Genomic DNA, 17,165 nt, shown 5'->3' on the forward strand with positions numbered 1-17,165 from the left:
TTCACATTTCACTTACAATATTTACTCTTACATTATTTCAACTAGATGATTAATTGTAAGTTCTTAGAAATTGGGATTTTGTTTTATTCTGTAAACCACAGTAGCCAAGATAGTGATTCACATATGTGGAGTGTTCAATAAATATCTAACAAAGGAGAAAGGAAAAATTATCTGCTTAAATGTCACATCCTCAGGTAACACTTTCCTGACTACCCTATCTCAAGACTCTCCCTTGGGTCTCTCAGCCTGAATCAATATAAAAAATATTTTCTTTTTTTAAATTAATTAAAAATTTTAATATTAATATTACTTGAATAATATTGTTAAGATTTAATCAGATATTATAGCTAAGATAATTTTAAATAAAATTACACTTTAATAGGGTATCCTAGAATAGCTACTGGTAAGTTTGGCTGAGAAGAGTTTCCTTTGAGGATGGAGAGTGTGGGGTGAAAATGAGACAAAAGATTTCAATCCTACACCTTTATCTCTAGGCCAGAATTCAGAGTCAAATGTCTTTTTACCAAGAGAGTCATATTAAAGATCTATACTAAATATATTCAGGAAACACCCCCAAAGGAACAAAATGCATTTCATGTGATGGTGTAAAAAGTAGCCCTTCTGGTATTTGACCTTATGTGTCAAGATGCTGAAAAACTAATTACCTGACGCCTCTCCCTTAAAGCCTAACCTGAAACTTTGATTTGAAATGACAGTTGTCCTGAAACTACCTTAAGAATCCACACTGTGGTTCTCATTTTTTCCATTTCTAAGACTTTTTTTTTTTTAATGTGTGCTTTTGCCAAGAGTAAAATTAAAGTTCAGAATGAGCCAATTTTTAGGCCATTTTCAGAGTCTGAGAGTCTTGTTCCCTTTGGTATGAGGAGTTTACCAGCTCCCTCACACACCTCACATCTGAAATCCTGAGAGCATTCCTACAGAGCCATTTCATCATCTTGTGAAGAGGAATGCATAATCTAATTCAGAATTCTGACATGATGGACAATTCTGTGAGAACAAAATTAGTTTTCCTGTCAAGTGCAAAGAAGAAGAAGAAATGATTACAACAAACAAACAAACTTTTTTCTAGGATGAAAAGTTAAGAAAATAACTTTTTTTTTTTTTTTTTTTTTTTTTGGTGTGTGTATGTGTGTGGAGTGCTTGGGATTGAACCCGGAACTTTGAGCATGCTAAGTACCCACTCTACCACCAAGCTATACTCCTAGCCCTGAAAATAATGTTCAGACTGAATCCTAACCATGTAGTAATTAAGAGTTCACAAGAATGCAATCAATTATTTCTTTCTTTGGAGGTTAATTGTTCATGTGTTATTAGTACAATTATCATAAGTCTTGTTAACAGCTACCTTTTGATACAGAGCTTTTTAGGCTTAAAGAATATTTCAAAGGACAGAGAATAAATTCCTCATGAATCAATTCATCTGGATTCCTTTCCTATTTTCTTCTTCCTAAAATGTGTGGAATCAAATTTTGGACACTGAAATAATCACAAAATTTGATTTAAGGATTATTTGTGAATTTCAAACATCCTTTCTCTCTCCTTAGCTCCAGCATGGCTAATTTAGAATAAGTTACAACTTTGGAACTTTCCATTCTGATTCTTAGCCTAATAATAGAAATTAATTGAGTCATGGGATTATAGTTTCTTAGTAAGGAAATTATTAAGAATTTAATATCTTGTAATGAATAAGTTAAATTTTATTCCTAGGTAGCTTCAAATCTTTAATGTCATTTACCTTAGAAAACACTTTTAAAAATCAAATTAAGCCTGTAATGAACTACTTTAATTCTTGACATCATGTATGAAAACTGCATAGGCAGTCTTATTGTTGTCAAGACAGAGGCTTGATAAATAGTTATATCAATACCTATTTTCTGAGCACTTATTATTTACAGAACTCTAAGAAGGATGTTATTACCAATAATATTTCAGAATGATTTTAAATTTTAAGTTACATGAGAAATTCTCTTTTTAGTGTTTTCATATATCTAAATTTTTAAGGAGTTTAAAATATTTATGAGCAAAGATTTCTCTCACAAATATATGATATTTACTTAACATGAAGAGTATAGTAATTAACTTGAATTAATCATTTAACGATCTATGCAAATATCAAAACATCAACCTTGTATGCCATAAATATATGTCATTTTCAATTATAACTTGGAGAGGCTGGGAGAAAACATGGAGATTTTTCCTTTACACAAAGGAGATAAATAAAGAAGGAAAACTAAGTATATTTTTTAATGAGTTGTTAGTATTAAATCACTGAATTTTATAGCAGGTTAAAATCTTTAAAAAAATCAAAATATTTATTTGATTTTACTATAGGTATACATATTACATGTCTACTTTAAACAAATGCAAAGATAATTGATCATCTTTTCATTTAATGTTAACAACATAAATGTGGCCAAGGATTCAAGGAGATATCTTTAATTGACACTATATTGATTTACAACTTTTTCTCTAAGTATTTTTGCTTTAAAAATAGAAAATATATTTTTAGAAGTTCTGAATTTTGAGATTTTTTTTGGACATAGAAATTCTGATGACTGTATTTCTAAATAAACAACATGGGCTCTAATTCATTTTTTCTTAGTACTATTTTACAATGACATTTCACATCTCCTGCCTTGTACATGTTGACTCTCCAGAAAGTGATGCTCTTGACATCAGGAATCATGATTTTTCATATTCTGTATACTATAGTTCCTAACTCAGTGTCTTCCACCAGGATAAAGTTTTTTAAATATCTATTGGGGAAAAAATATACTAAGTGAAACATCTGAGATCTTGCTAAGCTGAAATAACATTTTTTGTGTTTTTTCATATGCACAAAACCAATTGATAACCTTTGCTTGAAAAAAACCAACCTACTCAATCATTTTGGTTTTTTTTTAATCATGTATAATTTATAATTCACCAATAAAAAATAAATAAAATTGTGAATCTAATAATATTTTCCCTAAGTTAAATAGACACATAAAGGATATATTTTTATCTTGGAAGTTAAAGGGAATATCCTGGTGGTAAAGGTATCTTAACAAGCATTGAAATAGGAATAAATGTCAGCCACATGAAAAAAAAATGGAAGGGAATTTCTTGATAAGGAGAAGAGATAAAGGCAGAGGGATGTGAAATTCGATACTTTGTATGGGAACAACCCGACCCGCAGGTTTTTATCTGATGAAGTTTAGAATAGACACAAGGATGTGTAAAAATGGAACTAGAGAATAAAGAATAAGTCCAGGCCAGACAGAGGTTAGATTTATTTTGTAGACATTCTGAAAAGTTTTAAACAAGGGAGTAGCATAGACAGAATTCATTGTAAAAGAAATCATTGTTGAAAGTTAATCTTTTCTTCCTGCTCTTCCTCCCTGCTCTGTTCATAGTTGCTCCCATTATATCAAAGAAGACATTTGGTATTTGTTTTTTAGGGATTGGCTAGCTTCACTAAGCATAATCTGCTCTAGTGCCATCCATTTCCCTGCAAATTCTATGATTTTGTCATTTTTTATTGCTGCATAGTAATCCATTGTGTATAGATGCCACATTTTTTTTATCCATTCATCTATTGAAGGGCATCTGGGTTGGTTCCACAGTCTAGCTATTGTGAATTGTGCTGCTATGAACATCGATGTGGCAGTATCCCTGTAGCATGCTCTTTTAAGGTCTTCAGGGAATAGTCCGAGAAGGGCAATAGCAGGGTCAAATGGTGGTTCCATTCCCATTTTCCCAGGAATCTCCAAACTGCTTTCCAAATTGGCCGCACCAATTTGCAGTCCCACCAGCAATGTACAAGTGTACCCTTTTCTCCACATCCTCGCCAGCACTTGTTGTTGTTTGACTTCATAGTGGCTGCCAATCTTACTGGAGTGAGATGGTATCTTAGGGTGGTTTTGATTTGCATTTCTCTGACTGCTAGAGATGGTGAGCATTTTTTCATGTACTTGTTGATTGATTGTATATCCTCCTCTGAGAAGTGTCTGTTCAGGTCATTGGCCCATTTGTTGATTGGGTTAAAGGGAAATTGCATGGAAATGAAGGGAGACCCTCATTGCTATACAAAATTACATATAAGAGGTTGTGAGGGGAATGGGAAAATAAACAAGGAGAGAAATGAATTATAGTAGATGGGGTAGAGAGAGAAGATGTGAGGGAAAGGGAGGAGGGATAGTAGGGGATAGGAAAGGTAGCAGAATACAACAATTACTAATAGGGCATTATGTAAAATTGTGGATGTATAACCGACGTGATTCTGCAATCTGCATTTGGGGTAAAATTGGGAGTTCATAACCCACTTCAATCTAATGTATGAAATATGATATGTCAAGAGCTTTGTAATGTTGTGAACAACCAATAAAAAAAAAACTTGCACTGTAAAAAAAAAAAAAAAAAGAAAGAAAGAAATCATTGTTGCCTAAGTGTACCGAATCTACTTAAGGAGTGAGAAGTGGATGTCACTGGAGGAAAGGACACATTTTATAAAGCTGTACAAGCCATCCAAGTAGGAATGATGCTTTGAGTGGTACAGCTGTGGTACTCACGGGAGCAGTTAAAGAAACATTTAGTATGTAAGATAGGTAAGACTTGGGGTTGCAGCTGTGGCCCAGAGGTAGTGCACCTGCTTGGCATGCGTGAGGCACTGGGTTGGATTCTCAGCACCGCATACAAATAAATAAAATAAACATCTATCAACAACTAAAAAAAATATTTAAAAAAATAGGCAAGACTTAGTGACTCCTGTTTATGAGGTTAAGTTGAAAGGGAGAATAAGGCACAAGTCCAGATCCCTTTTCATTAACTGAAGCTCCAAATCTAAGACAAAAAAAGACACTTTAGATCATGTTGGATTTGAAGCCACAGTCAGACACATCCAGCAAGCAAATAAAAAAGGGAGCTTAGAGAAATAAGAGCTGAAGACAGATATTCAAGGTATCTATAGAATATCACCTACCTTCTAAAATAAAGATGAGGATTAAATTAGATAATGTGTATAAAGTGCTTACTGCTTCACGGCACTAAAAATAAATTAAATGGTATCTGTAGGTTCCTCACTCAATGAATGTAATTTCTTTTCCATCCTGGGCAAAATTATCAAACAAATCTCTGTATTTAGATAGAGTCTGAAGTTAAAGCTACAGCTTAAACTAACGGGCTCTCCCTGGGCTTTACAGAAAGCTTAATAAGCTGACTGTCAATCTTCTAGTCATTTCTTCGCTAATCACTGTTAAGGAGCTGGATTAATAGTCCATATTTCCCCAACTATAACCAAACAGTGTTTGCCCTCTTGCTTCTTTTGTTAAGAGCTTCCTGGTAAAAAAGGATCCTGTCTTAGATCCTACAAAATCCATTCTAACATAACACCTCTGACTCAGGAAATATAAATTTTTAAGTCTACCAATATAAAAGTGAAATAATAAGAGTGATAATGTATTGATTCAATTTTTAATTCCAACAAAGGGTTCCAAAAGCTGACAACCTTAAGGAGGATGGAAAAGTTGGAAGACCATGGAGGAGTGACAAGTCTTTTTTACTCTCCTCCCCCTTCTTCCCAAATCTCCTCCCTAAGACCATAGTGATGACCCATTAACATGGATCAGAATACCAGATTTTTTCTTTAAACCACCCTCAATAACCTCATATAATCTTTTAAATCTTCCCTTGTAAGGAATTTTTTAAAGCTATTTGATGCTAATTTCTAACTATGGCTAGCAACAAAAATAAAGAAAATGGTCTCTCAATGTATCAAAAAAAAATTCATTGTAACAAGGAAATTGCATGGTATAAAAATTAAATAAAATAAAAACACTTTAAAAGAACAAAAAAAATTAAATAGCATCTCTTAGTTTTGATTTACACTGATTAGGGTTGTAAATGTCCTTTTGTTATGTTCAAAATTTAAATTGGGTCAGCTTGATACCACCAAATATCCTGCTGTGGTGTTAGAGAATTAAACTTATTCATTTCCTCGGCCTAATTACAGAGGTCTTTAGGCCATAGACTGTTGGAGTGGTTGATAATGGATCATGGTTGCTCCCAGGGATGTGTAGAAGCCTGTCCTTCAAAGGTAAGGATTATTAAACTAGTTCTTAATATCAAGTAGAATAATCTGTACTATACTTTCTTTTCTTATTATCCAAATACCCTGAAAATGAAGCCATGTGTGAGACTATGTTTGCTACTCAAGTGTTTGCTCATTTGCCCTAGAAAAAAATATACACTGCTGATTTTCTAGGTATAAAATCTGACTTACTCCTAGATTCAGACCATTAACAACATAATTCTACAATGAATAACATTGGGCAAATTGCCTGTTAGAGCAATATTTTGTGAACTATTGAATTTATGGACAATATCTTTTCAAAACATATCACACTTTAATTTTCCTAGTGCTTATACAATGGCATAGAAAAAGGCCTGTTTATGATCCTTTTGTTCTCCCAGGAAAAAAAAAGGAAATAAAAGTAATTTTCCTTGTAATGAAATGGAAGAAATATTCCACAAGAAGAGTAAGTGGGCCATGCAAGGCCCTGTTCTGCAGTGATATGAACCAGGCCAACACAGAAGTCTCTGGGCTAAGTCTGTCCTGCCCTGTAACTCAACATAGGTAACTAGAGAGGGAAGAAGGAGTGCCCTTAACAGTTAGAATAATGTAACGCATACATTATTTATTGACTTTAGCAATGTATGACTATGTGACAACAAATCTCACCATTATGTATATTTTTTAAATTTTTTTAGTTGTAGATGGACACAATACCTTTATTTTATTTATTACTTTTTTATATGGTGCTGAGGATTGAATCCAGTGCCTCACACATGATAGGCGAGCGCTCCACCACTGAGCTACCACCCTAGCCCCATTATGTGTAATTATAATGCAACAATAAAAACTATGGGAAAAAAAGAATTTATTAACTTTAAAATTTGGAAAACTTTTGGAGCTCATGAAGCACTATTACATTCATATCTGGAATTTTTAAAGAAAAAGTCAAAATCCTGAAGCCAGAAGAAAGCCCTGTAACACTTATCATTACTACTCAACCTATGTGAACTTAGTATATTTTATTTACCAGATGCTCAGTCAATTCCAATGAATTTCAGTCACCTGGGTCACCATCACATCAATGACTTAAAATTAGTCAAGATTTCTATGTTGTTCTCCTTTTAGATTTTGATTAAAATATAAACATTCCCATTCTACCTTCCTACAGAGCTGCACGAAGCATACCATACCTTTCCCAGCCTGTTATCAGTATTGTCTTCTTAAGAACCAGGATCTGTGAAATATCCACAGCTCCATCTTTCCCAACATTTAGAGTGTGGTGACAATAGCCATTGAAGTCCCATACCTTCAAAGAAAAATCAAAACCACCTTTTAGGCAGGAAATGAAATTATCTTCAATAACTAAAACAACACAGTATAACAGAATTATTTTAAATCTTCATATTCACATTCTGAACTAGAGTTGTAAGGCTATGTAATAATTAAAGAAAATCCTCTAATTTGATTTAACCATTCTACTTATCACTTTTATGACCTTGTGAAATATATGTGTGTATGTGTATACATATTTATTTGTGAAATCTAATGTCTATGTAATATATACTATCTCATATATGCTATATCATATTATATATTCACTCATTCTGGCCTTCCCAGATCTTCCTCCCTAAGACTATATAAAGTGATGACCTACCAACACAGATCACAATATAAGATATATAGTCTTCTATACCTTCTTTGGTTAAAAAAAATAAAATAAAATAAAAACTTTGAGATCTCAGAGTGACAGGAGTGTCTGTAGCATGCTAACAAAATGACCAGAGATTGGGTTCCCTGCATAGCATTTGGAAGCTGGTCATAGGAAAGACAAAAACATTAGAGGGTCTGGACTTTGAACCCCAAATACTTCTTAGGCAGAGGGACTGAAGACTCAGTAGATCACCAGTGACCTGTAATGTAACTGATCATGCCCACATAATAAAAAATCCAAGGGCAAGGATCAGGGAGCTTCTATGGCAGATAGCTGAGCATGCAGATGTGCCCAGAGCACCACACACCCAGAGGTGGGTATCATGGATCCTCCATACCCCTTCTTGTATCCCTAGCTTTTTGCATCTTTTTTAACCAGCTTTTCTTCTATATTAGGTTAATAAAATAAAGTGTTTCCCTGGGTTCTGTACTAGCAGTTAAGCAAGAGATCAAGTTGACAGTATGTCTCAAAATTAAAATGCATATATGCTTTAATTAAAAATTTTAACTTCTAAGAAATCATCCCACAGATACAGTAATTGGTGTGGGATGACATATTTTCAAACCTGTCTTGCAGCATTGTTTACAAAATCTAAAAATTTGAATCAACCTAATTGCTCATTAGTGACTAAATGATCAGAATATGGAATATCTATGTACTGGCATACATTGTAACCATTAAGAAGGATGATTGAGGTTGGGGGTATAGCTCAGTGGTAGAGCTCATGTGCAAGGCCCATCCCCAGTATCAAAAAAGGAAGGAAGGAAGAAAAGAAGGATAAAAAGGAATTGTTTCCTTGTTTCTAGACTCTTCCAAAATTCAGTCAGTTATGGTGCCTTGAGTAAGTTGCTTTATATCTTGGAGCTCTAGTTTCTTCATCTGTAAAATTGGGATAATAACAATGATTTCTAATATATCAGTGATTACATTACTAAATTCACATTAACCTCTAAGATGTAAATAATAATAACAATTAAGTTGTGTGTGTGTGCTTATGAAATGCTTGCAACCATGCCTCATTCATAGTTAGCATACAGTGAAAATCAGTTAACATTATTATTCCACACATTTATATTAACAAGTGTCCAAGACAGAAAAATGCAAAAATGCAGAACAGTGTGCATTGTAGGTTATCATTAAGAAACAAACAGTGCTCATAGGCTAGAGAAATGCACAAGAAACCAATAATAGTGGTAGCCTCAGGAAAGGAGCTGGGAATAGGAAGGAGAAAAAAGACTTTCTTTCCACTACACATCTCTTCTATATTTCAAAAAAATTATTGTACATACATTTAATTAATGACTTAACATATTAATTAACTTAAAAAACAGTTCCTTCAAAACTATGATATACAGGACATTAATTTTATATCTTTGATTACATAGGTATGAGTTTATATTCTAAATTAAAAATGGGATTGGAAAATGTCATTGACTCTTGTTTCTTCATAGAATTCGGCCAGACCAGCTTAACCCTGATTTTTATGACCCATGCAGAGATAGCCAGATTTAAGAACTCTGTTTTGCTGTGGTGATAAAGATAAATGCACCTTCAAAAGCAGTGATTATATTACTAAATTCACATTAATCTCTAAGATGTCAAGGCTTCTGCAGAGAATTGAGAGGCATACCTACTCTTTACCCATGTTATTCTCTTTTTCTCTAAACATGACTAAAATAATTCACACAAGTAAATATTGCAAAGTTCTGTATGTCCCAAGTCCTACTAATTATCTGGGATAGTTTTATCTGCATCTACAAGTTCTGCCTTACCCTAGACAATAGTCAGTTACTTTCCAAGATAAAGTTATATGGGACCTATTCTACTTGCATCCTTATTGAGTTCAATCTCATACCACAGGACTGGAAAATGAGAAATTGCTGAGTCCATTTTGCCTACACCACAACCTAACACTCCAGTTCCATTTATTTCTGTTTTATTTCACCTAAGTTATTGGGATTGGGAATTGTTTGGTACCATTGTACATCCTTACCATCTCCTGCAATCTTGTTGTCTTTCCTTAAACCCAAGTTCCTAGTTCATGCTTATTCCTTTATCCTTTTCAGAACCAAGTTCTGCTGATTTTCTAGAGATTCTCCCCCTGAAGCCACCATAGCAACTCCCTCATAGTAACGGTTGCCAGCCTGGAATCCCCATGAGTACTCATCCCCTATTCCCGGGATATTCTAGCTACATATCCAACAAGCTCTAGTGACCCTGCCCAACAGCTTATCTGGATGTGCCACACACCTATCACGGTATCCCTTTCATAGACTGCCATGGGAAGTGGTCTACAATCTTTCTGACCCCAATTATTCTGGTTTGAGGACCATTCAGTATTTATTCAAGAAACTGCCTTCTGTTTCCTCTAAGTATGACAAGCCGTTTCCACTCACACCAGCATGATCCTCTATGCTGAAGAAAGCAGAGAAGAGTCACTGATGGGCATGATTTCACATAGCAAGCATCCAGCTTTGCACAAAGATAAGATCATTTTGCAAAGTAATATATCACCTTCCTCCCAAAATAAATGAATAGCAGTTACAAATAAGAAAATTGTAAGCAATAAGATAGTGTCAGTTTAGGATGGATACTAAATGAGATGACGATTTTTTTTTCTACTATCCTTTTCTACTCTCCTTTTTTTTATAAAACAAAAATGTAAATTATTAAGTAGAATCACTTTATATATTTATTTTCTGAAAAAAATCTGCATCTGTGCCATTTTTAAAAGTTTACTTAAGTTGCCCTAATTTCTTATTTTATAAACTTAGGAAAAAGAAGCCTAGAGACATTAGCTGAAGCATGTGAAAATTATTCAGGTCTCTTATTCCCCAAAGTAGTCCCTTATCCAGTACACTGAAAAAGGCTTTCTGAAATAAGCAAGCCAAGTTGTGTCTTTATTCTAAATAATTTATTCAGAAAAGTCATTTATTCATTTTTCCACAGAGGTTTATTTTCCTAGCAGCTTTTCTGTGAGATAGTTTAAGTTATTTAGCTCTCATCTTGTCCCATGGTTCTCCTTGCAGGGCCAAAAAGGCAAAAACGAGTGAATCTGTAGCTGCATCTCCTCTCACAGAATTTTAGCCTTCTCATATCTGGATAGAAAAAGCATCCTTGGGTTCGCACCTTTACAGTACCATCTGTGCTGCCAGTCAAAAGCCGTGTCTCATTTGCATCGAGGGCCATAGTGCTGATTTCTGCATTGCCATGGCAACCAGTAAACTGTTTGATTTTCTGCCCAGTGTCTATCATCCAGAAGGAAACAGTAGATCCCGCATCAGAGCTGATTACCTAAGAGAAAATAACATTGTATGGGCATTAAATATAGACCCAGGGCCAACCATATTTTATCTCAATAAAAAATATCTAGCCAATGCATTTCCACTACCAAGATCCCCCAACAGTTGGAGACATTTTTGTAATGCATTTTCTTTCTTTATGTTAAGCTGATAACATTTCAATTTCTAAGCCACTACTGAGGTAATGAAGTCATGATCCTTTTTATCAGAGAAGATAGGAATCTGCTTCCTTTACCGAGGACTCAGCGTAGTGTCTAGAGGCCATCCAGAAATCAAACCCTACCACAAATAAACTCATAAATCTTTTACATTTAGATAAGAAAGCTGATTTTACCAGTTATGGTGCACTGACACTATTTACTACGTGAAAGGAAACATTTTATTAAGTATCAGCTTCCATTTAGCATTCTGAATAGTACTTCCAGCTATTCTGGGAAAAAGTTAATTTCAACAAATTACAAGAGCTATTGCTTTTTATGCCATGAGTCCCTTGATTTTTTTTTCTCAAGGCAGTATAATATACATATATTTATGGCTAAACACAATTATTGTTGTTTACTAAAAATAAACATCACAAGTTAAATATAAATCTGCATATATATTTCAGAAGGAGTGCAAAACAGGATTATATACAGTAGTCCAAAATAAGACATTTTATAGTAGCAAGTAGATGGCTAATTTCAGGTCTAAGTATTTAGGCACCTTTTTAAGTAGATTTATTAGTTAAAACCACCTAGCTAATATAGCTTTCGAAACCCAAATAATAAAAAGAAAAAATAACAAACACATAAATGTGTAGGTAGGAAGTTGTCTAAAGCAATAGCTAGACTTAGAGAAAACAAAAAATTTTTTTCTGCTTAAGTCTTGATTAACATTGCAACCATTTATTTTTTAGCACTCCCTGGGTTATTTCAATGTGCAGGCTGAGATCATAACTACTGATCAAGATGGAGACACAAGCAAGAAACATGTCAATTCCAAGCAATGCTGCAAGTGTAAAGGTATCCACCCTTGGGTGCTGCAGGTACACAGAAAAGAAAACCCAAAAATACACTTACTGTAGTGGGAGATGGGGATGTAGGAAGTGGAGGTGAGAGGGGTATGTCAGGATTCACACAGAAGGTTATAACTGATGTGGAATTGAGTAAGACATATATATTTATTGAGTAACATCCCTTTACATTGGTCATTTTAAAATTTTACAAAAAAAATTTTCACCAAAAACTCTGCAAAATAATATTATGATTGTCATTTTACCAATGTTGACGTTGAGATTGCAGTCAGCTAAGTAGTGCTTCTGAGCTTCAATAACCAGGTTTGACAGCCTGAGCAAGTACCATGTCATAAAATCTATCTTTATTCCGACTTAGAATCTAACCCAGGTTATTAAGAGACTGTTTGAAAGAGAAGGGGGCTTAAAAAATATTCCAAGCATGAGAAACAATGAAAAGTTCAATGAAGCACAAGCGCAAAACATTTGGAGTAATAAATACAGTGGGATAGCAGAGAAGGAGGCAAGCTGGAGATCAGATTTTAGAAATCCGTAATAAGAAGTTCCAGGAAATACTGAGTAATGTATAAAGTTGACTTTACTTGGCAAGGGTCTGTACCTTTCCTTGATTATCAGTGAGGTCTATAATTAACCTAAAAGATTAAAAGCAATTTTAGTGAAGTATGGTACAGAAGATTTTTTGTTGGTTTCTTTGTGAAGATAAACAGTAGTTTGGAGAAATCGGATTTTCAGAAAGACCATTTGGAGTCTCTGTCATAATTCAGGTAAAAGATTCTCACCTAACCCACTAGTTCCAGAGGTAGAAAAAAGAGGAGAGATTGAAAAATGGGGTCACCATTTACCAATGTTTATGCCAAAAAAAAGAAATGATCATCAGTGTATGATCTCTACTAGACCTTTTTTTCTGAAATTACAACTCTGATGAGACAATTTCTTAAATTATTTAAAATTATATTGTTGCTACACATTATCTCTCAGAAAAATCAAAAGTACATGAAATACTTAATTGCCATTACTATGGTATAATTTCTAGGATGGACAACCTGGATCTTTCCAAAAAAAAAGTGTCCTAACACCTTAATTATCATTCCCAATAGCTAATTGTGTTCCAGTTTGACTTGGTCTGTGCAATACGTTCAGTAGGTAAGAGTACAGGGATGTTCTTCCAGGATGTCTAGGTCTGACAGTTAGTGGTCTCACCAACTACTGGTCAACCTTGAGATGAAGGTCAAGCACAAGGGCTCAGTGTCCTCATCTGTAAGCCAGTGATAATCATGGCAACCAGTTCAAAACATTATTTTGAAGTTTAAATAAACTAAGATCTATAAATCACTTAACATAATGTGTGGCACGTCTGTCAATCAGCCATAAAGTTTGGCTAGTATTACTATTCTATCTAAGTTTTATTTGTCTGACCTCTTATTTAGGTTCATATCACTTTGCATATCCAAATCAATTGAAGAAAAAATATCTTGCCTTTTCTAACCATGACAGTGAACGTGGACAATTAAAACTTTGGAAACCAGATTTTAGATATACATTGAAATTTCAAATTATATCGTACTTATGAATTTCTCACATAATTGATTAGGAATTTAGATTATATATATTAAAGACAAATCCATGAAAACATAATTTTCTAAGCATAAGTGAAAATTTTTAATAAGTGTCTTTTAAAAAAAAACATTTAAAGTTTGCAAAGAACCTTATTTCTATCCAAAAAGCATTTTTTTTTAATAAGGTAGACATTTCAGCACTAAAAGATGGAGATCTCCTAAAAGAAACAAAAAGACCAAAATAACATTTTTTAAAAAAGCCATTTTCTGAGGAAAGACTTGCTTACTTGTTGACAGTCTGACCTCATCCACATTACAAACCATCAAATCATACGCTGCACCACTCTTCCCTAATGTAGACATTTGATCAGAAATTAGTAATGTTCACTTTTGCTCCTTTGCACTCTCTCTCCTGCCCACCTGGCTGAGCCCCAGCACACCATTCATCAGTTTCCATCACCTTTCCCTGCTCATTTAACAATTTCTCATGAAATCAGAATCAACAGTGACAACACCGCACAGCTAGTCTGATTTCATTTTATGGCAATCTGCCTTCCAGTGCTGTCTGCAGGAAAACAGTATGTCGAAACTGACTGTGTCACAAACATACGACTAGCATTAACCAGAATCTACTCTAACTATGACAATACTGGAATATAAGAATAACGATGATGGTGAAAAAGCTTTCAAAGTTTATCGAGAGAGGAGTACATCAATTGTCACTTGGCAGATGAAGAATGTGGTTTGACTCTAGAATGGTAAGGATTATTTTTTTGGCAAACCATTTTTATTAAGGAACTAATATTGGCAACACACTTACATACCACCTTTTGATAATACCAGATCTCTATGGGTGCACAGTTCATTCTTGGATGTCTCTTATCAGACTAAACCTCAGACAGTGAGGATGGGACCCTGACAATCAGCAGAGCAGAAGTGGCAGTGCAAATGAGTGTCATGAGCAGATGGTTGCTCTGATGGGAATACACCTGACTGAATAACTGTTTAGGAATTCCAGAGTCCTTTCTGTCTCTCTCACTGAAGCTGTCACAGCTAATCAGACAATTTCAAGCGATATGAAGTTGTATCTGTGTCACCTAATTGTCTTCTTATAAATCCAAAAACAATGGGCATGTTAGTTGTCTTTTACATGCATCTCAAGTCCTAGGTCTAAGAAAGAGCAGGAATCAAAAATTTCAGCAGCTGAAGCTATTGACTATCAGGTGATAGGGATGTTTGATTTAATTTTTGTTTATAATCTTATTATTTTACTCAGTGCTATTTACAGTCTCATCACATAAAGCAGGCGACTTCTTGTATTTCCATTTCATATCAAATCCAGAAGTTCAATCTCAGTGAGTAAGGAGAAGAGAACAAGAATAATATCTCAGAGTACTGACACAAAGAATTCAAATATATTAAGGCAGTCATTCTCCATTTATGAATCTTGTTATTAGACTTTACATCTTCCTCAATTAACTTGTAATTTTCTCTTTCAAATTCATTCCTTGGATTTATTGAACACTTGTAATGTTCAAGGTTCTGGATCTAAGCACTGAGGATCCAGCCATGAACTATTCTGCCCTTTTATTTTGTGGAGAGAGAGAGAGAAGAGATGCAGCCAGATAAGAAAAAAAGGAAAAGAAAAAGAAAAAAAATAGCACATATTAAAATATGAAGTTTGGTGGTGAAAAATGTTACAGAGAAAAATACAGCACAAGAGAAAGAAGAGAGCATTGTGGGTAAGTGCAAAATTAGGGGCTCGGTGAAGGCCTCCCTGAGGAATCGTTGGAGGAAAGATAACTAAGATGAAGGAATGAGCCATGAAGATAGATACCACAGTAAAAGAGCTCCAGGTGAAGGAAACAGCAATGCAAAGCCCTGTGTGGGTGTCCTTAGCATGTCCACAGAGCAGAGCAGCAAGGAGGTCCAAAGGCCTAGGCAGAGAAGGGGATTGAGGAGCCACTGACTGTAACCACCTATGGTCAAAGTACAGGAATTCAAAACACAAAGCACTAGGATACATTTGTGTAAAGAGGCTTTAAATGATATATATTAAACATTAAGAATTGTTGAGTATTATATAGACATTCAAAATTATATGTATAAAAGAATATATATGTTCACTTTTATAGGAATGGAATCGTCCTTGAAAGTCGTTCATGGAACTCATAAAACTGGATGCTTGCAGGGAAAGAAATGAGTAGGTAGATACAAGGGGATAAAGGGACATCTTCACCATAAATTTTTTGTCCTTTTGAATATTCTAACATGTAAATGCCTGTTACTTCCAAATTAATTACATTAAATAAATGAACAAACAAATGTGTGTGTGTGCGCGTGTATGTGTGTGTACATACATGTGTGTGTATTTTAGTGTAATCAACAAAATTAGTGTATTTCTTATGCTTCCATCAAGTGATCAGAGCACATAGCCTCAGGATTGATAGGGAACCAGTTAGAGCTTTAATCTGGCCAATGGCAAAAAAGCTATATTAACTGCAGCAATGTCACTCCAGCCCAGCAATAAGTCAGGAAAGGAGGAAATTTTCATTAGTGTTCATCCAGTTCTGTGCAAAAGAGAAATTTATTGACTTTGCCTTAAATACAAGTACTAAACAGATGTACTGCGTTATAAGTAGAGGTAAATTTCTCTCAAGGATAGCCTCATCCCTTTCCTAAGATTTTATGATTCCCAAGGGAACTAGCAATTGAATTATCTGGATCATCAAATACCTCAATTTCCCAAAAAGAACAAAGGACATGGGTCCCCTCTTTAAAGAATGATTCAGCCTCAGGTTTCCTGTGACAGGGAGAGAGTCAATCCTCAAAACAACAGCACTACTCTGGACAAAATGAAGAGGGTCTAGTTTTCAAATCTGCAAACATTCCATGCTAGATTATGGGAACCCCATCAAGGATCTCAGGAATTCTGCTGGAAGAAGCCACCTGGCCACAATCTGACAAGTCTCTTTAAAAGGTAACCATAAGGGGCTGGGGCTGTAGATCAGTGGAGTACTGGCCTTGCATTGCAAGACACTGGGTTCGATCCTCAGCACCACAGAAAAATAAATAAATAAAAATATAACAACAACAGCAACAAAAAAGATGACTACATATACTCTTAGGAGTTGGATAACATGGTAAAATTCTGGAAGGCAGTTTGTATATCAAACTATCTAATAGGCACATCCCTTTAATCTAGAAGTATATTCTAGGAATTTATGCTACAGAGATAAAGTCATGAGTGTGAATGTATGTATACAAAAAATTTCATAAGAAAAAAGTATTCATCAAAGGGAATGGGTCAGTAAATTATGATACAAAGAGATACTATACTGCCTTTCAAAAATTATGAATTAGATCTATGTTTAAGCACAAGGAACTATAATATTCCAATATATTATTGAATAAAAAGTTACAGAACCATACTTATGTAAAAAAAGCCTATGCACAGAGATTTTAGAACTTGCTGATGAAACTTCAGCAATATTTAGTTCCTTATTTGAGC

The 17,165-nt window shown here is 34.5% G+C and overlaps 1 protein-coding gene across 1 annotated transcript in view; it reads right to left on the reverse strand.

Moving 5' to 3' along the window:
* The window catches only part of WDR49 (WD repeat domain 49), a gene marked incomplete at both ends in the record, with an annotated part of 149,249 nt that overhangs the window by 48,734 nt on the left and 83,350 nt on the right, over positions 1–17,165 (reverse strand). The window contains 2 exons of the mRNA XM_081300726.1: positions 7,264–7,379; positions 10,914–11,078. Of these exons, the coding sequence (XP_081156852.1) occupies positions 7,264–7,379; positions 10,914–11,078 (281 nt within the window). The remainder of the gene's footprint in view (positions 1–7,263; positions 7,380–10,913; positions 11,079–17,165) is intronic.

Source organism: Spermophilus citellus (assembly GCF_964194105.1).
Source record: "Spermophilus citellus genome assembly, chromosome: 7".
Lineage (NCBI taxonomy): Eukaryota > Metazoa > Chordata > Mammalia > Rodentia > Sciuridae > Spermophilus > Spermophilus citellus.